Source organism: Pagrus pagrus, assembly GCF_965226575.1.
Source record: "Pagrus pagrus genome assembly, chromosome: 2".
Lineage (NCBI taxonomy): Eukaryota > Metazoa > Chordata > Actinopteri > Spariformes > Sparidae > Pagrus > Pagrus pagrus.
Window position 1 is genome coordinate 30,193,282 of NC_140186.1, and position 25,490 is coordinate 30,218,771.

At 44.1% G+C, this 25,490-nt stretch overlaps 1 protein-coding gene across 7 annotated transcripts in view; it reads left to right on the forward strand.

The window, feature by feature from the left end:
* Nucleotides 1-23,215, forward strand: part of LOC311273391 (axin-2-like) — an 85,646-nt gene extending 62,431 nt beyond the window's left edge. For 2 of the 7 annotated variants that reach the window (XM_084380424.1, XM_084380425.1), the window contains exons 7-16: nt 7,617-8,560; nt 11,084-11,224; nt 13,951-14,053; nt 15,951-16,091; nt 16,697-17,118; nt 17,224-17,373; nt 17,477-17,710; nt 17,890-17,994; nt 18,598-18,723; nt 21,287-23,214. In XM_084380424.1, coding sequence (XP_084236550.1) covers nt 7,728-8,560; nt 11,084-11,224; nt 13,951-14,053; nt 15,951-16,091; nt 16,697-17,118; nt 17,224-17,373; nt 17,477-17,710; nt 17,890-17,994; nt 18,598-18,723; nt 21,287-21,413 — 2,382 coding nt within the window. In that variant the 5' untranslated portion in view covers nt 7,617-7,727 and the 3' untranslated portion in view covers nt 21,414-23,214. The other 5 variants (XM_084380423.1, XM_084380426.1, XM_084380422.1 and 2 more) reach the window with 5 other exon arrangements.
* Nucleotides 23,216-25,490: the final 2,275 nt, after the last annotated feature.

Consider the following 25,490-nt stretch of genomic DNA (forward strand, 5'->3'; position numbering starts at 1 on the left):
CATCTGGCAGGTACAATTATTATGTTCTGTTCATTTAGGACGTCTGCATGTAAGTAAACAGAGACTCATGTTTCTACATTTCTAAGCTCTGATACACCAGATATTTTTTTAAGTTTTTCTTTTTTATTTAAAGAACTTTGCTGAACAATCACGAAAAAGTTTTAGTTTTACTCACTGCTCTGTCTCCTGCTTGAGGACATTGCCCTGTAAACAGGTGGTTTAGACACTAACATGTAGTTTAACTTTGGAAAAGGTTTAGTTTGAAGTTTTGCTGTTTCCTCAAGTATCCATAGGAATTTCATTCATATTGGATTTGGAATCTGCACCTCATGATTTATGTCCACTGACATGTCTAGTGCCAAAGCAGGAAGCAGTGCGCCCTTTATGTAGCAATGTGGAAAGTAAGGATGTGCAGATTAGATTATTGAATGATGTGTGGAGAGCTGCTTTTTAAAATTCACATATAAAAGCATCAGTCATCAGTTCTCTCTAAAAGCTGACACACTGCTAATTGGCGTTCGGCTTAATTTGCCTGTGTAGCTGCCTTTGTAATAGTAGTCCACTTCAAAGTTGGGTTTTTGTAATTTTGCACGTGGTGTTTGCATTATTTTGTCCTTTGGGATTTTCACATCAACTTCAAATCCTATGATTGTGAGTTTTTGTTGCTTCGCCCTGTGAAAGGCTTTGTGACAAACGGTAGGGAGCAGCTCCAGGCGAGCGGAGTTACATGTGGATAGAGAGCAGGTTTTACAGTGACAATAAATCCTTTGCATCAATTCACACTGGTGATAAAATACTTGCCTGGTTAGTGCTAACCACACACTAAATAGTTTTTTGCCACAGAATCTGACACTGTGTGTGGACATAGTAATCACCCTCACATTTTTGTTGGAGCGTGACGGAGATGGCAAGATGCGAATATGTTGATATCACAATGGCTGGCTGTAAAGATTGTAAATTAAACAATGAGTCACTGTCACGTCTGTTGGTTTTATGGTCTCACTGTTGTCTCTTGCTGCTGTCTTGTCCAGGCGTCAAGCGGGGCAACATTTGATCGTTCGGTCAATAGGGCCATTTCATTATTCGCCTTATCAGAGCATGGATTTGCTGTCAGGCTGAGTCTCAGTTAAAACCAGCGCTGGTCTGTAACAAGTTTTGTTCAGCTTCTAATAGGCCTGACTGATTCTTTATATCAAGCATTTTTCTACATCATTTGTCTGATGCTCATTAAGGATGGCTAACTGAGCTCAAAGTGAACACTCACACATTTCTCTCGCTTTCATAATCAGAAGAAGAATCAGTTGATTTGTTGAGCATGATGCACTAACAAACATAATTAATACACAAGGAATTGTTTTAATGGAATTACTGCAGGAACAATTGACACAGTGATACAGAGCATTCATTGCAGGAGGACAGTGAATATTAGATTATGTATGGTGCTGAAAAAAAATAGTCATTACACTTTAGATGTAATTAGCGAAATAAAGATTTCTATTGTTCTTCTTGGCGTAATGTGCAGAAAGTTGTTTTTTATTATCTTTCAGCTGTACAGAGGGAGGACAGACTGTCCGTCTGTACATGCTGGCTTGGCAAACATTTGCTCACATCAGATAGGGTTTCGGTTACCACAAAGGTTTGCCAAGCCCAAACGGATTAGGCTAAGCATCACAGACATTGTTTCTATACATTATTAAACTTTTAAGCCACCGAAAAACAGGATTGTAAGAAAAAAGAGGGAGAGTGGGAAGAGAAAGTAATTATTCATCCTCAGTGCTCACACGCACCCCCACACCTACTTTAGCAAATCCCTCACTTAAAGTTCCAAAAGATAAACCATTCAGTTGTTTTTAACCTTGTTGGAAACCTCACCTGATTGTTGCCACTCTTTGATTTTTTTTTTTTTTTTTTTTTTTAGACTTTTCCCGAAGTTGAAATTAAAGTTCTTATTTTCTCAAATTGGGCCTTTTAAAAGGAATGGTCTTAACAAGCCATAACAAGCGGATGAATGGCTGGCTTCTCAAACTTTAAGGGTGTTATGCACCATGTCCAACTTCAAAGCCCGTCTTAACTCCACACTTTAATTGTATCTTCTTCAAGCCTGTCTGCCTGACCGCCATCTGATTCTGCTGACAACTGCACTCCTCTCTCGTCTCAATGCTCATCCTTCTATCTCTCCATTCCTCCCTCTCCGTCTTTCTCCATCTGTCATGACAGATACCCCCCCTCTTCTTCTTTCCTTTAGCTCTTCTAAAGTCACTCTGCTACAAGTGTCAACTCAGGCACGAGCCCTAAATTACTTTTTTGGATGAGTGTTGACATCTACCACTCACCCTTCAGCTCATGCAAACAGAATGATGCTATTTGCCCCTCTTTCTCTCTCTCTCTCTCTCTTTCCCCACTCTATTTATTTCTCTATCGTTCCTCTTTTTTTTTTCTATTTCTCTCTGAGCCTACAAACAGACATTCACGCTTCTCTCCATATGGGCTTTAATTTGCCATTGTCCCCCAAGATATTCCTCGCTCAGGCTTGAGATAAAGGGATAATCACTTCAAAGGGAAGCTAGGGGGGAGACTGCCCCCTCCCTCCCAGCTGAAAGGACAAGTGGACAATACGCTAATTGAGAGGGGGAACTGATCACAGGGTCTGTTCAAAGGGACGCCTGGCCACGCCCCCTCCTCCCTCCGACGCACTTAATTTTATTAGTGTTTATGGTGATGCTTCAGCCAAAATTATCACTCAAACCCACCACAGCCTTTGAACTCCAAAATATTGGGTTATTTGCAATTAGCCACCCTCTCCTCTGTTTTCTGTTGCTATTTTAGAACAAGTCTAGGATTTGAGCGGAGGGACAGGCGATAAGATGGTTTGTACGGAATTTATTGTTCACATTGTGGGAGCATATACTGTGGGCTGCGATATGATGCAAATCCAAAAGTTCTCATGAAAAAGCGACAAAAAGGGAGAACACAGGCCTACTGTTTGACTGATGCAACTAATGATACACCATCAAAGACTTCTGCAGTACAGTACGGAAAAAGAAAGAAAGAAAGAAAGAAAGAAAGAAAGAAAGGAAGAAATAGTTTTCTAACAAACCATTTCTAGACACATGTATAATTAAATCATCATCGTCACTAGTCGTCTGTCTGCTTCCATGTATTCTGACGTGACACCTGTACAGACAGCAGTGAAATCCATACTTTCTCTGTGACTTAAATGCAGCGCTCTAATTAAAGAGCAGCTTCATTTCCAATCTTTGGTGATACACCAGATGCCTTTAATTTCTTCCCAACCAAGAGCTCTCAATTAGCCTCCAGGTCACCCCATTTTATTGGGGCCCCATAGCAAGTCAGTGGCGGCACTCTCGTCCTGTATTGTGCTTTTAAAGCGTTTGGATCTTCCTGTGAAATGGTTAGGGCCCCAACAAAGGGGTCAGGGCAGGGTCAACATCAAAAAGGGGCTTCTTGTGGCTACTTTACAGCACCCTCTCTCCTTTGTCGCTGCTAAACACAAGAGTGGGCATTCAAGGGTCAACAGGTGTGGTCTCATGGGTTTAGCGTCTTGTGACTTCCCAAATGAATTAAAAAAGTCAGCAACTTGTATTTTTTTGTTGCATCTTTGGTTTTGTTTGTAGAAATGTGTTAAAAGACATCCTGAGTAGTTGAATGCTCTGAACTCTACATGTCATTAAAAGCAGAATGAGCAAAGCGCGCCTGTCAGCAAAAATTAGACCGTCTGTCGGACTTTTTCTTTTGCCATGATATGTGCGGCCTAATTTAATTAGAGTGACGATAACATCTTATCCCAAATGTGAATATCCCACTTTTAAGATTGTCCTGCACTTCAAAAATTACATTTTATAACCCCTCTATATCTCAATTCCTTTTTCAAAGGGGACTTTAAAGAAGTTAGCACACAGATAACAGTATGGCTACATATTTCATGGCTTTAATTTGGGCCTCGCTGATCAGCCAAGTGCCCCTTGAACATCGCAGTGCCAACACTGCTGACCCATTTTGTGACTTCATGTTCCATCTCGCAGACAGCGGGCACTTCCCTTTGCGAAGCGTTGGAAGCTTTTTGTGCATTTTGGGTGCTGGATTGTTTGGATTTATGGCAGAAATGTTTGTTTTGCAGAGCCCTCCACTATAAACAGCGGCTATGAATGACCTCTTCATATTCACACTGTCACACACACATGTGCACACAAACAGAGACAGACGGACGGAGAAAGAGACCGTACCGTCTGCTATCATACGGCTTTGTGATAACACCTTGCAGTGAACATTTTTCAAAAGATTACATTTGAAATAAGCTGGACTCAATCACCAGACAAGCTCGCAGCGTGCAGGAAGTGGTTGGCAGGATGTCAATGTAATCAACTGGACTCCTCTGCTTTACCAAGAAAACAAGAAAGGCTCGCTATTGCACACATTTGTAAGAAAGCAAGATTGTGTTAAGATTACTCAGCAGCATGTGTCAGAACTGAAATGCACATTGGAAAGGCTGCAGGATACCGTGAGGAAGTATTCAGCATCTACACTGAAAACAAGTACTGAATACTCAGCAAACAACAGCCAATCAGTGCTGGATATGATAACATGTCACCCTGAACCATGTGTTGGATGTAAAGATTTGGACAAATGGACAAAGATGCTGACACAATCCACATGGGAGCTGACGCACAGCGGGCTTATTTATCTATAACTCGACATGAATTAATCATCACTCGGGGACCTCAGAGAAGTTGGATTTCATTAGTTCCCTTGTCCTGTACCATCATGAGAGTTTTGTGAATTTGAATCCTCTGACTTATATAATTATATTCTCCTTTAAAGTTGATTTTCAACATCAAAGGGACAATATAGCCTTTGAAGTACCATGGGATTGGATCACTGTCTAACCCACTCTTTAAGATTCTGTCACAATGACATTAGGAGAGTCATGTGAATTAAAAGACTAGAGAACAGCTCCTGCCTTTGCTCTCTGTCCAATTTCAATCAAAATGTCATGCTGTGCCATTTTCCCTGAATGTGGAACTGGCAAGTGTGTTAGGTTGACATCTTTGTGGCTAAAAGCCTGTGACTAATATGTAAATTATATGACAGTTACACTCTATAGGATTATCAAATCAGGGCTGTAACTTGGAAGAATATGTTTTAAATAGTTGTGGACATTGTTAAAAATCATATTTAACCACAAATGCTTTAATGTCACTCCCCTCGATCTGGTAATTCTGTATTTAAGAGGGAATGTTACTGGAATTACACAAGGATAATGTGCCCAAACTCGCTATACATTATATCCAACATAGAAAAAATGTACAACAGGAGAGAAATATATACTAATTCAGTGATGAAATGTAAAATAACTGTAAAACCCTGTCACGTGGCTGCTCCCCAGCTAGGTGAGCACACTATGGTCGCTGCTGTCACTTGAAGAGGCCACGGGCAACAATAGTATCGCTTTTGTTCGCTTTGTGTTTCTGTTGAAACTTTGTGTAGTAACAGACGGACTGGGAGAATAACGCTATTGGCGCGGTACATCACTTACTTGTGACGCTCCAGAGCCTCGGGGAGTTGGCTCTAGATTGCTTGTCTTTGATAAGGTCCTGGCATACGTGTAAATCCTTCCCGTGTCTAGAAAAGTTCATTAAACGCCGATGGACGTCTAAACGCACGGGTTTTCTAACGGGGAAGCGTTGAGCGGGAGGTGTGCCGTGACTTGTGGCTGTTTCTATTCATTTGTCTTCATCGCGGCTCGTTTTATTTTGTTTTATTTCACTGGTTGTTGCGAAGATGAGACGCTGTGTTTTTTATGTATCTTCCGGGACCAGGCCAGCGGTTCCTTACTTTGAAGTCCGCAGTTAAACCTTCAGCCCAGTTGGTGTAGAAACAGCCCGGAGGATTTCTACCGCCTGCCATGACTCCTTGAAACACTACCTGGGGAGAAAAAGTCGAGAGGAAAAACGCTCCTCTCTTTTATCCGCGGCTGCGTTAAAAATTGTCCAGTGTGATAGGACATTACAGGACAGAGAGCAGTGCGGTTGTAGGCGCAGCCTGTTGTTGGACTACTTTACTTTAACGTTTTTCAAAAAAGGGAGGCTACTCGGGTACATGGATGGTAAGTTGTAGGAAAGCTGTTCCACAGGCCCCCTCTCTTGGCCGCTTTGATGTGCTGCTGCTGAGCTTTGAAGTTGAGAAATGCGGGCTATGTTTCTTGTTTGTGGGCGAGAAATACGGTGAGATAGATAAGAAGCTTATGTGTGTGTGTGTGTGTGTGTGTGTGTGTGTGTGTGTGTTTGCGTGCGCGCGCGCGCGTATGAATGTGTAGCCCAGATAAAAAAGAAAACCGAATATTTGTCGGGTGGTGCGTCTTCTAGCTGGGAAAAGTGGGATGTATTCTTCAATCAGAGCCCCCCTCCACCTCCCCTTTTACCTCCTCCAGATTTTGACACCCCTAGTGATCTACATAGGGACTGAGCCTGCCTACTCTGAGGTCAGTTGTTGAATGGGACAGGGTACAGCAAACTTCAGCGCTTGTTTTCGCAGCGAGATAGGACACATGTGGCACGGCACAGGCTTTTAATTGTCCGTCGTCGCTTTTTTGGGTGCTGGATTACTATCTCTGGAGAGTTTTGGACTGTATTAGGCTCTACTGTAAATGGAGTAATTGTTCAACTTTTTTAACGGGCTTCACTCGGGTTGGATCTGCTCTGCGATGGTATGTTTTTACGCACGTTTCTTCAGCCCTCATCCTTTTGGATTTTAGAATCGGTCATGTTATGATGTAGTGTTGCACTGCCTGTTGAGACTGTGTGAATGATCGTGAATCATTTGGAAGAGCCAGCCACTCAGTTTATCGTTTAATGTAACAAGTCGCTTTAGATTTGGCGCTGAGACTCCGATCAAATCACTCAGCTTCAGACTGAGGTTTGACTCCAAACACATCAAGTCTTTTTCTGTCGTGTTGGTAGTTCAGACACGTTGCCGGGGCTGTGGCTTTAATAATGTGCTGTAATAGCCTGCTTGGGCAGATATTAAGGAGATTGATCGCTTACATTTACGCATGAGCGACTGGCTTTTCCCGCGGGTCTTTTTACCCCTCGTACATTACGACGTTTAAGGTCATTGTAGTGCAGATCAGATGCATTTCCAGTCGTCTGTACATTTCTGGGATGGTGAGGACAAGTGTGAGCTCCGAGTGGAAACGAGTCTGTGTGTGTATGTGTGTGATGCAGACAGGGGTAGGGTACGGTCGTCCGAAACAGATTGGGAATTAATTGGAGTTGAAGCCTGTGACATGGACTCGTTAGGAAAACACGTGTAAGCCACAGTTGTGAGAATACGGTTTTGGTGAGGAGTGTGGGCTGTGTGAGATGATTATTCTTGTAAAATGTTTTTTGATGTGACAGATCAATACACGTAGAGAATGTAGGCTGCAGTTGATCTCTCATTTAGATTATAAATAGATAAATGAAACGAAAAAAAGCCTTTCATATTTCCTTTCTCTGTGAACCCGGCGAGGGTTTTTTTGAAAGGGACTGTTTACTTGATGTCTTTCTTTGAAGTTCAGCAGGATCTGGCTTTGATTAGATCAATACTTTGTGTTTCAGAGTGAAGAGGAGCTGAGAAGCTCCCCCGCTGCTTTTAGAGAGTGAGGAGGATTAGGCTGGAGCTCAGTGGAGGCACGACGGCACTCTCACACGGCAACCGGAGCTGGAGCCATGAGCAGGGCGCTTACGGAGCACATCAGCAGTAGCTTCCGAGAAGATGCTCCTCGTCCTCCGGTACCGGGGGAGGAGGGAGAGGCGTCATGCTACAACCCAAGCAGATCTGCCAAAATGAGAGCCCAGAGCAAGGTTAAAGATACCCCCGCCGCCGCCGCGCCTCCCGGCTCCACACCGCGGAGGAACGAGGATGGTCTCGGGGAGCCAGAGGGCAGCGCGTCCCCGGACTCGCCCCTAGTCCGGTGGACAAAGTCTCTGCATTTTCTCCTGGGCGACCAAGACGGCGCTCACCTCTTCAGGACCTTTTTGGAGCGGGAGAATTGCGTGGACACTTTGGACTTTTGGTTCGCCTGCAACGGCTTCAGGCAAATGGACTTAAAGGATACCAAAACTTTGCGAGTTGCCAAAGTTATTTTCAAGCGGTACATCGAGAACAACAGCATTGTCGCCAAGCAGCTGAAACCCGCCACCAAGACCTTCATAAGGGATAGTATTAAGAAACAACAGATAGATTCTGCCATGTTTGACCAGGCACAGACAGAAATTCAGTCCAACATGGAAGAGAATGCATACCAGATGTTTTTGACCTCTGACATATACCTCGAATATGTGCGCACCGGCTGCGAGAACGCAGCGTACATGAACCACGGCAGTCTCGGCAGCCTCAAGCTGATGTGTGGATACCTTCCTCCTCTCATGGAGGAAGAGGAGTGGAGTTGTAATGACCTGAAGGCAAAAACGTTAGGGTCTGTGGTTGGACTGTCTGCGAAAACCCTGAGGGCTACTGCTACCATCCGGACAGCAGCTGAAGTGCTGGAGAATACTTGCAGGTAAGAGCAGCGCTCACCTAGAGCAGGCATGCCTGTGTTATTATATTGTAGTGCATGTTGATGTTTCAGTATAGCTCATTCTCCTCGTGATCAGTATTCCTTCATTAGATAAACTACAGCGAATATGTGGCAGTTGGCAGTTATTTCACAAATGCCTGAGAGAGAGATAAAGGCACTTGATCAAAGGGTCTCAGAGGAACATGCCTGTATATTTGTGCCCTCCTGCCTTGCAGTTAGTCAAGGGGTTGGAGGGGTGGAGGGGCGGGGTGGGTACAAAACATCAATGGATCTGAGCCTTCCTTTTAAGTAAATGGTGTCTTGCAGGCAGCCCTCTGCTGGCTTGCTCAAGTTTCCTGTGCTTTGAAACCCTTCCTCCGGTTCAGGCACAAATTCAGACACCAAGCCTCATGACTGTTACAGCGACATGAAACAGTATGATGCTATTGTAAAGTTCTGCTAGATTTTCTTTTTTTCTGCTCACTAAGCCATATAGTAACTGTATGCTGTTGCAAAATCTCCCTAACCCAAAGAAATGCTAATACAGAGTTAAAAGAACTTGTGCAGTCAGTCTTATGCCAAGCAGCGATATTGTTCTCTTGGTCAGAGATGAAAGCAGAACTGTTTGTGGAAAGCATTTGGGCTTTTATCTTAAGAGCTCGTCCCACACATTGTCCAACAGCTGAAATCTTTTCAAGCCAGGAACATTTTCAAAAACTGGATTTTATGCATGAGCCTGCATCAAAGGGCACTTCAAAAGTTTTTCACTCAACTACTTTGTCCTCACATCTGGACGCAATTGTTACTTTGAGGTTTGTCAATGTCTTGATAGTTTGGTTTGGAAGGAAAAGTGTAATTTATAGATAATCCATACTTTCCCTGTCAAGTTAACTAAACATTTAGTGCGACTAGAAATTAAAATTTGTCTCCTTTTTAATAACAGTGTATAAAACTAATTGATTAAGTCTAATAACTCAACTTAAACACTCCCTTGAGGATTTTATCCTTCATGTGAGCAGATGTCGGATAACATCATAGCACAGTTACTCATTTGCTCGAAAGTGGCCATGTTGATTCAGGAACCAATACGCACAGGGTTTGTTGACATGTGGGCATCTCCTGGTTTCCTGGTGTGATCCCCTGCATTCTTGTTTTTCTTTTCAAAGAAAAGCGGGAGGGAGAGAGCCCCATTTTCTCCCTTCCGTCACTCGCATTCTCCCCCTTTCCCCCTGCCCCTCACCATCTCTTTAGGTCAACCAATTTCCATCTCAAACATGTGGAACTAATTTTGCCAGTGCACAGATTCCTTTTTTCCCCTCTTTTTGAGAAACCTCCAATACTCAACTCCAAAGTGATAGAAAAACACAACAACAAAACATCCTCAGCTCAGTTCCGCAGCTTCAACCACTGATCCCACTTTGCAATAGATTGTGTGTGTGTCTCAGTGTTTTCCTTCCTCTTTCTTTTCTATCCAGCACTTTTATCTCTCCTTTTTGAAAAAAAAAAAAAAAAAAAATCTGTCTGACAGAGACTAAGCATGCTTTGGAAGGAGACAGGGAGAGACAAGAGGAGGGGAAGGGGGAAAGACAGGAAGGGGGGGATCATGAAAGAAAGAAAGAGATGGAGAAAGAGAGGGGGGCAGAGAGCCCAGCTGTGCTAAATACCTGACTCTTTGCGCGGACCTTCCAAAGGTCAGGTTTGTGCTTGGGGCCTACGGCTTTAGTCATGCTGGGGTTCTCCTCTCAGCACTCCCGGCAGAAGGCATTCTCATAAAGAAAGGGGCCCTCCTTCCCCCTTTCCCTCTCTCCCTCTCCCTCCCTCTGTAAAGCTCAAGTTCCCCCTTCCTCTTCTTCCCTCCCTCTTCCTTGTCCACCCCCTTCACTACTGAAACAGGAATGCAACACAGCAGGAGAGAGTAGAAAGACAGAGAGAGAGACTTTAGAAAGGAAAGCAGGGGAGAGTTGGTAAAGGAGGGGCCCCAGACTGGATGATATAGAGAGGGAAAGATAGAAGTGGGATAGCATGGAGGAGAAAACACTCCAAGGAAAGAGAGAGTGGAGTTTCACAGTGGAAAAGTGCAGGAGTATGGACCTGGGCCAAACAAAAGGGAGTACAGATAGCAGAGGAGAGAAAACGAAGGGAAATGCTGTTGTTCATTCACACACAGCTAGCCTGCTCACTTCATCCACTCCACCATCACCCCTCAACCCCACCAAACACACAATCCCTGTATGTTAGGGAGGATGGACATGAAAGAGAGTTGGAAAGAGAGAACCAATACCTTCATTTCTAATTGTCACATTGCTCAGGCCCCAAAGTCTCATGAAAGAGACTCTAATTGCAGAAATCTGCAGAGAACGTCAACAAAACAAACTCCAAGCTGTCACATTTGCTTTTAAAATCTGATAAAATGAACAAGAGAAGGAAATGCAGAGCAAATACACTTATCATACCTTATCACACTGTCTTCAGTTCACACAACAATCACTTTAAAACTTGGAAAATATTTCCCTGGATCTTTTGCAGGTCTCACCGTCGAGGAGACCCTGCCAGCCCCTACTTCGTCAACTCTGGCTACATTTTTGCCCCTGCCACCAGTGCCAACGACAGCGAGATCTCCAGTGATGCCACAACAGACGATTCCATGTCCATGACGGACAGTAGTGTGTAAGTGATTTTACTTTTTATTGATATCAAAACGTTTTTTAGTTTCATCTCAACCCAGCTTGCTTTGGAGATAATGTAGCAACTTCAAAAGGCTCATTTCCATTCAGCTGAGCCTGGCCAAAGCTTTGTGAATTTTATTGTTTCCATAGAATCCAAACGTGCTTGGATCAGAGTCAACACCTTTCCAGGAAAAAGTCCAGGGGTGTGAAGAAAAATATTTGGCCTTGTAGTTCAACAGACTCAGCTTTTCCCAGGGCCAGGGGACTGCGCTGTTGCGAAATAATGGTCCATAATGTATTTTAATTATCGTCTATGATTGACTCCAGGTAACTCTATTAATGTGTAGTTGTTACTGTGGCCTCCAGGGAGATAACTCTGGGAAAGTCATTATGTCTGAAGACCTTTTGAAGTTTATTCTGATGTGTTACAGGCTGGAGAGAAGGGAGAAAAAAATTAGAACGTCTTGATGTGGGTGGGGGCGTTGCCTCATTTTCCTCAAAGTTGAAATGTATCCATCCCACCCACCCTTCTGCCACAACAGACTTGTTTTTTTCATATTATCTAATCGCTTTTTCCCTTTGAAGAGCTGGTGGAGAGGGGGAGGGAAATGGCCATTCGGGCCTCAAGACAAACTCATTGAAAAATGTTGGCACCAAATGAAAGGAGGCTTACTCACATGGTGGGTCGGTTTCCTGCCACTGGCCTCTGCGGCGTGCTGAGATCATGTGTCTGTGAGGCTTTCACAGGGGTTACTCATTTCTAGACCTTGGGACGAGGCATGAGGAACTACCCCTGGCCAGACTAGGGCACCCCCAAAAAATCACCTCCACCCTCCCAACCCTCCACAGCTCCTCTCCTCCACCCTCCAGAGCCAATAGCAGGAGTGGTTGGGCTCGAAGTGCAAGGGAGTGAGAAAATAAAGTGCATGGAGTATAAAGGGCTTAACTGAATCGCTTTCAGCCTATTGTTAGGTGAGGGGAGCTTAGGGGGATAAGAGGGTGGCTGACTGCTTTGAAAATGACTTGCACAACTGAATAGGAGATCCCCATAAAGTAAGGGCCCATGAAACCATGAAAGCGTCCACGACTGTTTTCTCTTCCCCAACCAGGACAAAGCGCATAGCCGTCACATGTTTCATTGGGGAGGGGACAGTTTGAGTTGATAAAAACATAGATATTGATGGGGAAGTTGGCGAGCTTTGTGTAGGAAAGATGTTTTGCAGCTAAGTTTTGGGTGCTTGTTAGCGTACAGGTTCCTCTGGGCTGTTGAGTTTAACTTTTGAAGAGTTTCCTGTGTTACTTCCTGCGCCTTGAGGGATGATGGCTCGTAGTCTCAAGGGTACAGTTTGTGATGCATTGATTTTGGTAGTAGGCCTCACTTACAAGGAGCTTGCTGCAACTCGGGTGATATTGGCAGCTTGGCTTCATTGTCTATTCTTCTTGACAATGTCACTTTGAAATGTGACTTGCAGAACTTGTTTAGATGAATAAAGAAGAAAAAAAATTGATTGTTGAACCACGTCATGTGTCAAAGTCATATTCTTTTAATAGTTCTCACCAAGGTCTTTGACACAGAGATCTCGCCTGTCCTTGTCCCCAGCTCTCATCTCTCTCCACCTCTAACTGATTTTAGTGAAAAACGCAGCTTCTTCCTCTCTCATTCGAGGGAACAATTTGATTAGTATGTCCTTTTACAGTGGTTAAAAGGCACACTGCAAATTTGAATCTCATTTCCCAGATAAAGAACAAGAAGAAGAGGATTTGGGAAGGGGGGGTGGAAGAAGGGGTGGGGGGATTTTTTTCTCTTTTTGCTTATATCTTATTTATGGATTTACTTGGACGCTGGGGAATGCTGCTGCACCAACTTCAAACATTACCTTATCTTACAAACCAGCCTTTTGATGTTGCTGAGATCAGAGGCTCACAGCACAGCGCTTGCCAAACGAAGATGGCAGCGGGTGCATATGTGCATGAGTGTGAGATTTCAAAGAGGCAGCAGAAAAAGTAGCGTTTGGGCTAGGTCAGACACTTCTGAGCAGCCAAAACGGCCAAGATAATTGGCCCAGCTTAAGTGGCAGCTGACTGGAAAAGCTAGCAGACACAGAATGAAAAATGGAGAATAAGATTCCCAGAATAAATGCTTAATTGTCCTGAGACTTCTGGTATTCCTAGCTACATCTCTATTTTCATATTAATATATCAGAGCTACAAAGCTAGCAGCACTTAAGCAGCATTAGCTAGCCTGCTTTAGCCTGTTGTAGTTTCCTACTCTAACCAGCTACTAAGGTTAGCGCTAATTCTTCTGCTTTTTAAACAACTGTCAGAGTTGACAAGGACTGATGTAATCTTATCAGTGGGGCTCTTCTTTTGAAGCCCACAGTGGGATGTTTAGCATATCTCTCCCATTGTCCTGGTGTGTTTTGTTATGTGTGTTTTTGTTGCCTTGGCTTCAAGGGCTCCCCGGCCTTTTGATTTAGCTATAATGTGCCTAGTGGGTGGTTACTGGGTGGTGTTGTGTCGGTCACTTCAATAATGAACTGCCTCCTAAGGGCTCTTCTCCACAAAGATTGCCTAATGACGCTAATGCACCGACAGTTGGTGTGAAGGTTTTGTGACCTGCATGATTAGTAGCAGCGGTAAATTATAAAAAATAACAACCACTGGATATTTGCTTATAACATTTAAGTAGTGCCCTTTATGAATGTGTTATATCTTTGTTTTTCACAGAGATGGAATCCCTCCATACAAACTGGGCACAAAGAAGCAGCTCCAGCGAGAGATGCATCGCAGTGTCAAGATCAATGGCCAGATAACGCTACCCCACTTTCCTGTAAGTCCTACTTCCTTAAGTTCTACTTCCTGTCTCAGTGTTTCCTTTTTTGTAATCTGCTAAACTCAAACTTTTACACACTGACAGACAACTGGGTCCTGATTCCCTTGAGGAGTTGTGCTTTATTTTATTTTTTTCAGAGCTCATGTTGTGTCAGAATACTATATTTCATTCCCCCGCTCGTTTTCATATAAAAGTCGGAGTAAATGAAAGGCAGGATTTGCATACCGCTTCACTTCTTCTTCCGCTGTTTCAAACCCCCCTTCTTCCCCATTCCCAGTAGCTTCAGTAGGGCTGTAAATATAAACTTGTGTTGTCATCTTTGTATTCCGTATCAGTAACTGTAGCATGTCACAGTGTGTCATAGCTCTGTAAATTATATGCATCAGTGATAGCTGTGTTTTTAACATAGGTAATAGACATCACAACAGTGTTAATGGTAATGGTTAAATTCAACTTTGAAATTAGTCTTTTAACTGAATAAATGATTAGCAAATCTACATCCTAGCAGATGAGTAGGAGGCACATCACTATTCAATTCCACTTTCCTCTACTCCCACCCTGATATCTGGTCCCATTAGTATTTGGGTCATACAGTGTAAGTGCTTTAAATTCAAGACTCTGTTGACCTGCTGAAGTTGTTGTGGGAAGGTTTAAGGAAGTGGGTTAGAGCAGATTGACACAGGTTAGGAGGTGGATTTGTTTGAGACAAGAAAAGAAACTTGAAATTCTTTTGTCTCAATATCCATACACGGGTATGTGTATGTGGAAGAGTTGTGTGTGTGTGTGTGTTTGTGCATGCGTTTCACAGTGTTGTCTGTTCCCCCTTTTTTCTCTCTTCCTCTCTGTCTTTTCTCTCTCTCAATCTCTCTCTCTCTCTTTTCCTTTCCCACTTGCACTCCTTTAATGTCTCCCTCCTGATTTGGAGATGGCTCTGTCTCCCATGATGCACCAGCCCCAGGCAGCGGGGGCCCCGTGCAGGGCTGGCGCTCCTTTGCCAGCAGCTCTGCTTGCCTTTCTTCTTCCTCCCTTCATCGTGTCTACAAAGAGATGAGAGGAACAACAAAAAAAGAGTCAAAATCAAGAAAGCCAGTGTGCCAAATAACAAAAAAGTAAGAAAGGGAGAGAGAGAAGCCGGTGCATATAGTTAAAGAAAAAGGAGGATAATGTGACTAGAGTACCTCTGAGCTGCCCTGCATGCAGCCGGGAAATAAATTACTACTTCCCCTCAGATCTTCCCAGTATTTGACTCCTCTATCCTCTCCCTCCCTCTTTTCCCTCCTTCTCTGTCTCGCTCTCTTTCTGCCACCATTGCCACTTCACTAACGCACATCTCAATCCTCTTCCTCTTTTTTCATGCTGTTAATTTTGTCCCCCTCTCCCTTTTTTCCTCCCCTCTCCTCTCCTCACTCTCTCTTCTCTGTCGATATCTGGCTTTTATTCGGAGATTTAAAGCTGCGTGTCCCTCCCACCCCTAGTGTGCGTTTGATGTTTGACAAGGGCCCTTTGAAGTGTGCTGACTTCAGAGGCTGCCTAGCTGATGGCTTGGTCGGGCTACAGAGGGTGCAGGCAGGGGGCCTCCCCTCCGAGCGAGACCAACTGCTACCCCGCCATCACTACCCCCGTCTCTCCACCGCGCCCAGCAGCCTGGCACTGCCAAGGGCACTGGGCATGAGAAGATCTGGGTAGGGATGGGCGGCGGAGAAGGTTCAGGTTAGCTCGAGGGCAAGGGCATCTGGATTAGGCCTTTTGGAATAGTAGCAGGCTTTTTGGAACAAGATAGGATTAGGGCAAGGGCAGTGGATTAATGCAACATATTGCATCTGTCAGAAACACTACACAGTTACACTCGCACACACACTAAAGTGTCCTTCCCCTTGTGTTGTTTACCCTGCAGAGGACACACCGGCTGCCTAAGGAGATGACCCCCGTTGAGCCTTCAGCCTTTGCTGCCCAGCTCATCGCCCGGCTGGAGAAGCTAAAGCGAGAGCAGGACACCATGAGTTCATTGGAGGAGAGACTGCAGCAGATCCAGGAGGTACGGATTCACATAAACCTGTTCGAAACAATCTGACACTTCTACCAACATTAAGCATGGCTCCCACTGAGAAATTCTAACTTGTATCCAAGTTAACTTGAGACGATGGCTCCATATTGCACTACAAAAGCCTTTATGCCAGTTTTAGCATGTCGAAGAACAGGGAAAAGACCAAGGGATTTGAAAGTCTGTCTTGGTTTAGCTACTACTTTCCTTTTCCTCTCCGTCCTACACTACTTCATCTGGAGGAACTTTCAAACTTATGTTTCTAGGCACACTTGAAGTTCCTTCAAATAGTTAGCACTTAGCTACTCTCCAGTGGCACGTTTGCTGAGTATGTGTAGTGCCAGTCTCTTTGTGAAGCACAGGCACACTCTGCATTATAGATGAAGCGCACCCAAAGCCTGTTAGCGAAGATAACAGTGCCGCAAAAAGGAAACTCAAATCAAGTTATCCAGGCGTTTGCTCTCACTGACTTCAGAGGACGATAGATATAAGTTGGTGTAAGTTGAGACATAAATTCCTCCTTTTGCTGCCTTTCCCACATGTGACTGTATATGAATGTTTTGTCAATTGCCTTAACTTTTTTTCCTTTGCCTGTCAAGGAGGAGGAAAGGGAGGAGAGCAGCGACCCTGCCAGCAGCACCTCCCTCCATCACCCTCTGCTCCCGTCTGGCAGCCAATGCGAGGAAGACCCTCAGGCTATCCTAGATGAGCACCTATCCCGTGTCTTGAAGACACCTGGCTGCCAGTCACCAGGTGTGGCTCGTCACTCACCACGTTCAAGCTCCCCTGATCGGACTGTTGCAACACTGTCCTCTGGCCACGGGCCCTTCTTTGGTGCTTATCCTGGGGCCACCAAGGCTCTGATGACAGGCAAGCAGTCCACAAAGCACATCCACCACCACTACATCCACCATCACCACGCTGGGCCCAAGACCAAGGAGCAGATTGAGGCTGAGGCGGCTCAGCGCGTGCAGTGCCTCTGCCCTCCAGGGGGCGCCAATTATTCCGACTTCACCCCTGCGTGAGTGTAACCCTGAGTTGTGCCCTTAGTACCTTATTCCTTCAATTTTCACAGTGGTAAAGCTGCTCTGTCTCTGATCTCAACCTGCCTGTTTTTTTCCTCCAGTCGCTGTAGCACTTTGTCAAGGCGGTCAGTCAAGGCCACCGATGAGGGCGTTTCCTCACCGCGCCTTCCCCTAGATGCCACCGACCGCTCTCAGAATGTTTGGCAGTGGATCCTCGAAAGTGAGAGGCAAGGCAAGCACAAGCCACACAGGTGAGTGTCTGTCAGGAATTCCAGCAAGCTTACCTTTACCAAGAATCACTAGTGTTTTGAGTTACCAGCTCATGTTATATACTGACCCTTTTTATCCTTACAGCACTCAAGGCCTAAAGAAGTCTAACCCCCTTGACGCCAAGACTCTGACAAGTCGGACGCACTCCTCTTGGGGTGGAGGTGGCATCGGCAATGGGGCTCACCTCCGCGGCCACCACCCAGGCCACCCCTTCATCCAGGACCCGGCCATGCCACCCCTGCCCCCGCCCAACACCCTGGCACAGCTAGAGGAGGCCTGTCGCCGACTAGAAGAGGTGTCAAAGCCACCAAAACAGAGGTAGGCAATATAGGACATACATTCAGCTTTACATTTAAAACCAAAACTGGCAATCATACATATTCTCTATCTTCCACATTTGATTGACCACATCAGAACACACTGAAAATGATGTCCAGTGGTTTCTCTTCATATTTATGTGAGTATTAATTAGTCATTGATCTCTGTGATTTTGACAGGCAGTCAGCAGTAGCCAGCAGCCTTCAGAGAGACAGGAGCCATCCAGCAGCTGCCTTTCCCACCGGAGGCAGCCCTCAAGCCAGCTCTGGACTCCAAACAGACGAGTAGGTGTCTCTCCTTTTACGTTTTTCTTTTTCTTTGTTTCTATAGCTCAATTTTTTAGAATTCTTCTCAGTTGCTTTCTAGCTTTCTGCAGCTTTCTTCCACTTAAACGCTTTTTTGAGCGTTCCCTCTCTTTCCAAGCTTGTGTTTTCACCCTCTTCCTCAGAGTTTCTCGCTCTTCCCTTCAAAGAGAGATGTTGTGAGTCAGCATAGCTATGTCTTTGAACTCCTCTTCTCTCGCCTTTTAATCATTTAAGATTAAACATGCTTTAATACCGAATCCTAACTACCCACCCGTCTCCCAACACACACACTCACCACTGGTCCCAACAAAGATGTGTTAAGTAGCCCCTGGTAACTCAAATTTATCTGCCCCCTTCATACATTTGTTGTTGAATGGGTTGGAGTGTTTGATGTTAAGCTACAGCCACCTGACTGAGAGGCCTCTTCTAGTTTTAATTGGTTGACCCTCGGCGAGCCAGCTGTCTGTTGGCATCCTTAATTAATAATACTCCAAAGATTCTTTGTGCACATTCAACAATCAGACTCCTTCTCCTCTTTTAAGTGCAGTTGTTTAAAAGCAGTTTTCATTTTTGCATTTTCAGGTCAAAGGAGCTTGTGGTCACCTACTTCTTCTGTGGTGAGGAGATTCCTTATCGCAGTATGATGAAGACCCACTGCCTCACCCTGGGACACTTCAAGGAACAGCTTAGCAAGAAAGGCAACTACCGGTAAATATGAACCACTGACGACAGCACACAGATCACAGTACACTAGCACGTACTTGGATAGATGTTTATTCACAGCTGTTTGGATGGAGTTGGTACTGTAGCAGGGTTAGTTGTGTTGTATGTATGTGCATTTGTTATTGGACTTGTATATGCTTGTCTGGTGAGTGGGAGTGTGAAATACTAGAGCTCAGTAGTTGAAAAAAAATGGGCTGATCCACTGTATTCAGGGCTTACAGAGAGAGGGAAGAGGAGGGGGTTCTGGAGCGAATTTTTTCTCACATCTGGTACTGATTTCCATGGTAAGGCAGCCTTAATAAATATGGCTTTGAAGCCTGGGACATTTTATTTTGTGCACAAAGACCATTGCGAGGCCTTCAAATTCCTCCTCCACACTATTGCATCAGACATTAAAATCAAACGCTGCAAGCACCTTCTTCTGTTAATGACTGATAGGAGTTAACACAGCAAAATTGCCTCCTGTCAAATGATGAGGGGGAATTCCTAAAGAATGTATGAACGCATATAAGTAATTTAAAATATAATGGCCAGTCAGTCTGAAGACATTGAACTCAGGAAGTCTAAGCTTGCTTTATCAAGTAACTGTTCCAGTTCTGCATAGGTTTTATTCCGATGAAAAGACACAAAGCCTGCATGCCCATGACATCAACATTAGGTTACAGCCACATCTGCTTGTTAGGCAAGAGAGAAGAAGGCCTGCAAACAAGTCATTGCACCCCTGCTATCCCATAACTCTTCAGCGCGCGAAAGAGGAGGGGGAGGTGGGGATGAAGCGTCTGGCTTCAATGGCAGCAGAATGTGTGGAGTTGGTTAATTTGGAGATGGCAGCGGTACAGTGGAGAACAGTATGCCGCAGCTCTGCCAGACGATATTGGTGCCAGATGTTGCGAAGAGAGAAAAATCCTGCCACATAAAACATGTTCCAATGGAAAGACTCCTTCTGTCTCTCTCTGTCTCACTCTCTGAAACAAAGTGATGACTTTGAACTATTTGTGAGTGAAAATGTAGCATTTTCTCCTGAAAAAAAAATTCAGCCAATTAATTTGAGCTGCATAATGCATTTATTTGCTTTTTACTAATGAAGATGAAAAGGCAAAATCCTGCCCAGCAAAGCTCAGAGAACACAGAAATACTTTGCTGAAATGCTATAAGAGTAAATAAAGCCATCAGTTCTCTGTCACATCGCTGCAAACATGAGTGGAAAGTCTTGTAGCTGCCCTAATGCAACCTCCCTTCATTTTTGTGTAATTACAATCAACGAGGAAAATAGAACTGTATGTGTATGTTTTAGGACGCCCCTCCTCACATGTGTTGTTTGAATGACTCTTAAGCTGTGTGATTGCTCATAAAACAGAGAGCTTTTTTTGTATTCTGAACACCGACACACATGGGCAAAATGAGGCATTTTTCCATTACAAAGCTTATCATTAAATCCCCTCCTGCTGATCTTTTGCTGGGTTTAAAGTAGAGAGGAGAAATCATTAGGAGCTCCAGGAGACTTCACAGTCACTGGGACCAAGCTAACCCTGGGAGTTATCTCTGCTTGAGAGAAGAAGAAGAGTGGGCTAGCTAGGTGACCTGTGACCTCCAGGAGACCGTCTGAGCGGTCGCCACCCTCCCCCCTCCCCGAATAAAGCCCCTCAGGCTCGGCCCACGTCCAACCTATCACACCCACTCAGTGGGCCAGGGAAGGCCTGCGCTCCGCTTCCCCCTGCTTTCTTCCCTTCCTGTTCCCTCTTTTTTCCTCTGTTCTCCGCTGGTGATCGGAAAGCTGCCCAAAGTGTGTGTGTGTCTGTGATGACGAGTGTGTGTAGGAGAGAAACATAGGACATGTTAGTGTTTATGTGGAAGCAACGGAGTATGCTCTTGCAGTCGCAGGCAGACTCTCAGGCACCTGAAATGTCAACCTGTGTGACAGAAAGGCCCTTCATTTGACAGCCAGCCCAATTAGAAGCCATGGAGACACGGAGCGGGAGGGGGCACTACTGAGGGGGGCCTTAAGACAGCCTCTAATTAACCCTTCAACTTTAATAAGACCTTGCAGGACAGATAGGCATCTGTAGAATGGCCAGCAGTCAAGATGAACAAGTGGATGAGGAGACGAGCACACATGGATGAACACACACACAAAAAGGCTGTTTCTAGCAGCTTGAATTATCACAGGGAGTGTTTAAACGGAGGGTTCAGCTCTGTTTGTGCAGCGGTGTGATGTGGAGTCAGGCTCTGCCTTTGAAGTGTGCAGGGATGGCATTGAAGGCTATGACTAAGTTGTTTTGAGCAGGATCCATTTCTGGCTCTCAGAGTGTGTGTGTTTGTGTTTGATTTGGACTAAAGGGAGTTGTGCGCGAGCCTGTATATGGAAGTAGTCGTGTAGGTGCCTCAAAGCGGTTTAAAACATGATGAAATGTATCAGATGCACTCCTGCTGCCACTCTTGTCAGTTTTCGTTTGAGTTCAATTTCTGGTTCTTTTTTCTTTTTTTTTCACGTACACCTACGCTCAACGTTTTCTAATCACAGACCTCTCTCGTTGTTTTTCCTCCTCAGGTACTACTTCAAGAAAGCCAGCGATGAGTTTGAGTGTGGTGCCGTGTTTGAAGAGGTGTGGGAGGATGCCACCGTTTTGCCCATGTATGAGGGCAAGGTCCTGGGCAAGGTGGAGAGGATGGACTAAAAGCCACTTTGTTGCCAACCAACCAACCAACCAACCAATGCCCTTCCTTGCCCAACCAAAAGCTAAACTGTCCCTAAAAACTTGAGCAAGAGACTCTTTGTAATTAACGAAAAACACTCTGGACTCCTTTTTTGTTTTTGTTTTATTGTTTTTTTTCTATTTCTTAATATTAAGCTAAACAGAGTTAATATATCCAGCACAAGAGGAGTGATTGAAGGAAGACGAGCCAATGAAGTATGCCGAACCCAGAGGAGGTGCCGCCCCTCCCTGACTTTATCAACCAATCAGCCTTAGAAACACAAGGGAATGAAATGAGACTTTAAAAGACCAATACAAGGATGATGATGATGATGATGATGATGATGATGATGATGATGATTGGAGGACAGTGGGGGGGGAGACCCCGCCTCTTCTTGAATATAACCACTGAAGATGTAGACGACTGTTTTGTTGTGATGTAATGCGAGACTGATGGTGCATTCACGCCGGCTTCCCAGCCGAGTGAAATGAACTAGCAGGTGCTGAACACAGTGCCACCAACCTGCTCTTAATGTTCCACTCCAACATCGTTACAAAAACGTCTGTACATGTGCATATACATACATGCATATATGTATATATACATGTATTATATATATAGATGCTTTTGTCATGAGTTGAAAGTTTTTATTAAGTATTTATTGAAAAAACAAAACCCACTCCTTTCCCCGTTGTCCCTTCCTAAGTCTTCTTAAACCTGTGTCCCTCCCCCTCCCTATTTCCAGCCAATGGGCAAGCTGCTTTGAATGTTGGGAGAATACTGTGGTGATATTGTTTAGTGTTTGTTTTTGTTTGTTTTTACTTTACACAACGGACGTGACACTAGCCTAGCACCTCCCATAGCCTTGTAGCCCCGTCTGACCCAAACTAACAACCTTAGCAGTGGTCTTGTCCGAGGCGCACTCCCTCCACTATTCTAATGGTCAATCCCAGTCTTATATGCTGCTGATAGTTTGTAATGTTAAGTTTGTCACACTAGTATTTCCTCTCTCTCGTTCTCCCCCTCCCTCTCTATTTCTCTCAGTCTGGCGACAGAGCTCAATCTTTTTTGTTGTGCCTTTGTTTGTAAACCAGGCATTGCACAGGGGGGGATGAAAACAGTTGCAGACACACACACAGAGAGGAGACCTGGAGCACAAGTTGTACCATCTAATAATGGCAGTGTTTACAGCCCGCACACCAAAATAACTCGTGCTAACAAGAACCAGTTTGGGTCACCGAGAACGACTTCTCGAGGAAGTCAGCTAGCGTGTCAAAAAAAGAAAAAAAGAAAAAAATTTAAACATTGAAGAATTATGGCTCCGATATCCTTTGAATGTTGTTACAGTAACATCGTATATAGCAGAGCTCCTGTATACATTGTAATTATGCATTCTGAAGTATGGATACTGACACATGTGATGCACACATAGAGTACACACACACACGCTCATAAACAATACACACACACACTATCGCTGGTGTTTTATGAGTACAGCACCTGTGCCTACATGGATGCCATACCATGTGCTACCCTGTTTCAGGGTTTTAATATATATCCCTTGGTTTTCAGAAGGGTTTTATGTTGAAAAGATATTTTTATGCTTTTAATAATATCCTGTAATCATGTTTTTTTTTGTTTTGTTTTTTACACCACGGCCTTTTTTTTGTTTTGTTTCATTCTATCTAAACTGTAAATTATACATTATATAAAGAGTTTCATTTAAAGATTTACATGGACCTATAATTATTGTAATTATTGAGAGATGTAGCCTTTATTAAAGTTTTATATTTTTCAAATGAAAGATCTTGTGCCTGAAATTGCTTCTTTTAACATATTCATTCTTTTATTCATTCATTCATTCAAACCTTTGTCAGAGGTATCCCTGATTTGCAATGATGTTGAGATGCACAAAAATGAGTTAAACCATTTCAAAACAATAATTCTCAGTGAAAACAGTTGCACACATCAAGATATCACAACATATCAGGGCCAGTTCATACTGCACAGCAAACATCTCAGCATTAATAAATGCTTTTTTTTCTGACAGTTATGCAGAGGCGATATCAATGGACTGGGCTTTTGTGTCAACTTCAAACAACAAGTTCGTCTGGGACACATACATGTGTGAGACGGGTGGTTCTATAGTCTCATCTAGCAAAGCAAAAATGATGGATTCAGCACCTGGAGTATTATTTGCCCAATCCAAGACTCAGGGTGTCCGAGCGGCCCAGCGGTTTAAGACACGTACTGTATAATTGGAATGTCCCCGGCGTGATTCTGGCCAGACACCTCTGTTGCATTTCTACTCCCTTATGCTGGTCAAAAAAGCCCCAAAAAAATCTTATAAAAAACCTAGGCTTATGTCCTGGTAATGTTTCATTTTTAAGAAATACTGTAAAAATCCATGCAAGCAATTTTAATGCCAGTTAAAATCCATTAAGAAAACATCAGTATCTGCTCTACAATTGAAAATGCAACACTTACTAAATGATAAAAAATATTGAATAGTGTAATTTACACTCCACACTACACTGTGGTAAAATGATATATACTGAAAATGGCAGAATTGGCTAAGTAGGACAGGTATATGGAACCTATTGTTGAATACTCCTTGAATACACCTTCATGTCTCTCTCTGTAATGAAGAACGTGAAATGTTGTAGTCGTCACCATTTAAGAGGCACGGCTGTGTAGTACTGCGATCACTGCACAGCGTGGATTGAAGGTGGAGAGACGACCCTTCATTTCTACCAAATGATTAATAAAACAATTTTTTTAATCACGTCATATCGTCATTATGGACAGGGGTTTCACAAACGGCTGAAAACCTGGACATCACCTCTCGTTGCTGAAAAATTGAGGTTTAAATTCATGAATGCAAGCTGTTAATTCACAGCGTAAACAGGAATCACTAAAAGCCTGTAACCTTTTGATGCGTTACAGCCCCTCAGTGGTTAAATGTGTGCGTTCTGTATTCAGCACTTAAATGGGAGACATTAAGCATGGAAATGGGGGCATGGGCTAATTGGTCCTATTAAAGAGCAATGAGCACCAGCGCTACTCTCTGACAGTCAACACAAACATTAATGAAGCACCCTGCATCCCCTATCAGAGGGCCCAGCCATGTTTGCCTCAATTATCTGGCTTTATTTCAGCTGTGGGGGAAAAGATCGTTTAATACAAGGAAATAATTCAGCGGTGGGGAGCGCGTGCTGTCGGCCGCATGCAGACTCACTCACTTGTACAGCTCAATTCAAATCGTTGACATAAAAAGAGACTTGCAATTGGCGAAAAGCAGAGGTAGCCACGTAACAAAGATAACAACAGTCATTACTGACAAGCTTTCACTTCCCACAAAATGATTTTCTCATTTCTTTCTCCCCTGGTAGCTGTTCCTGGCAATATGGCAAAAAAGGGAAGAGACACAGACAAGCCGCCAATGCTTGTCACATCTATGAGATACTGTAGGTTTTCTCTTTCTTAAAGCAGATACACACTCTTTTCTTTTTGCTTTAAAAATCATTTCTCTGCAGCCATCCCTGAACAGTTTGTATTTATAACACCACAAATAGCAGATTAATTTCCCAGACTCTTTTCATCAAAGGCACAGTGCAGAGAAACTTCAACACATAATCAATGCATTACATACTCCCCGAACCTTAAAATCCATTCCTCCATGGTTTTAACTTTACAATGAAGAGGGTTTAATCGGGCTGAACCAGCTACTTTCTGTTGAACTGTCTGGAACGGGGCAGGTGTAACCCTCCACCCTTCTACTCCCCCACCCTCCCTGCCTCTCCCCAACTCTATTTTTACAGCCTCTTGGGGCTCCGGCTTTGAAGGGAAACCTATCCAGGAAAATTGCTTGCATTTTTCCCCACTGAAGCGTTGATAGATGGACATTGACTGTCGCATTCCCTCTCTTGCACATCAGGAGCTCGGGCTTCTCCCCCCCCTATCTTCTCTCAGCCTTTCAGTGGTATTCCAGTTCTAATAGGTGCTTTGTTGAAGTGCAGTGCAGGTTATGCACAGGTTCTGAAGTTCCTACCTTCACG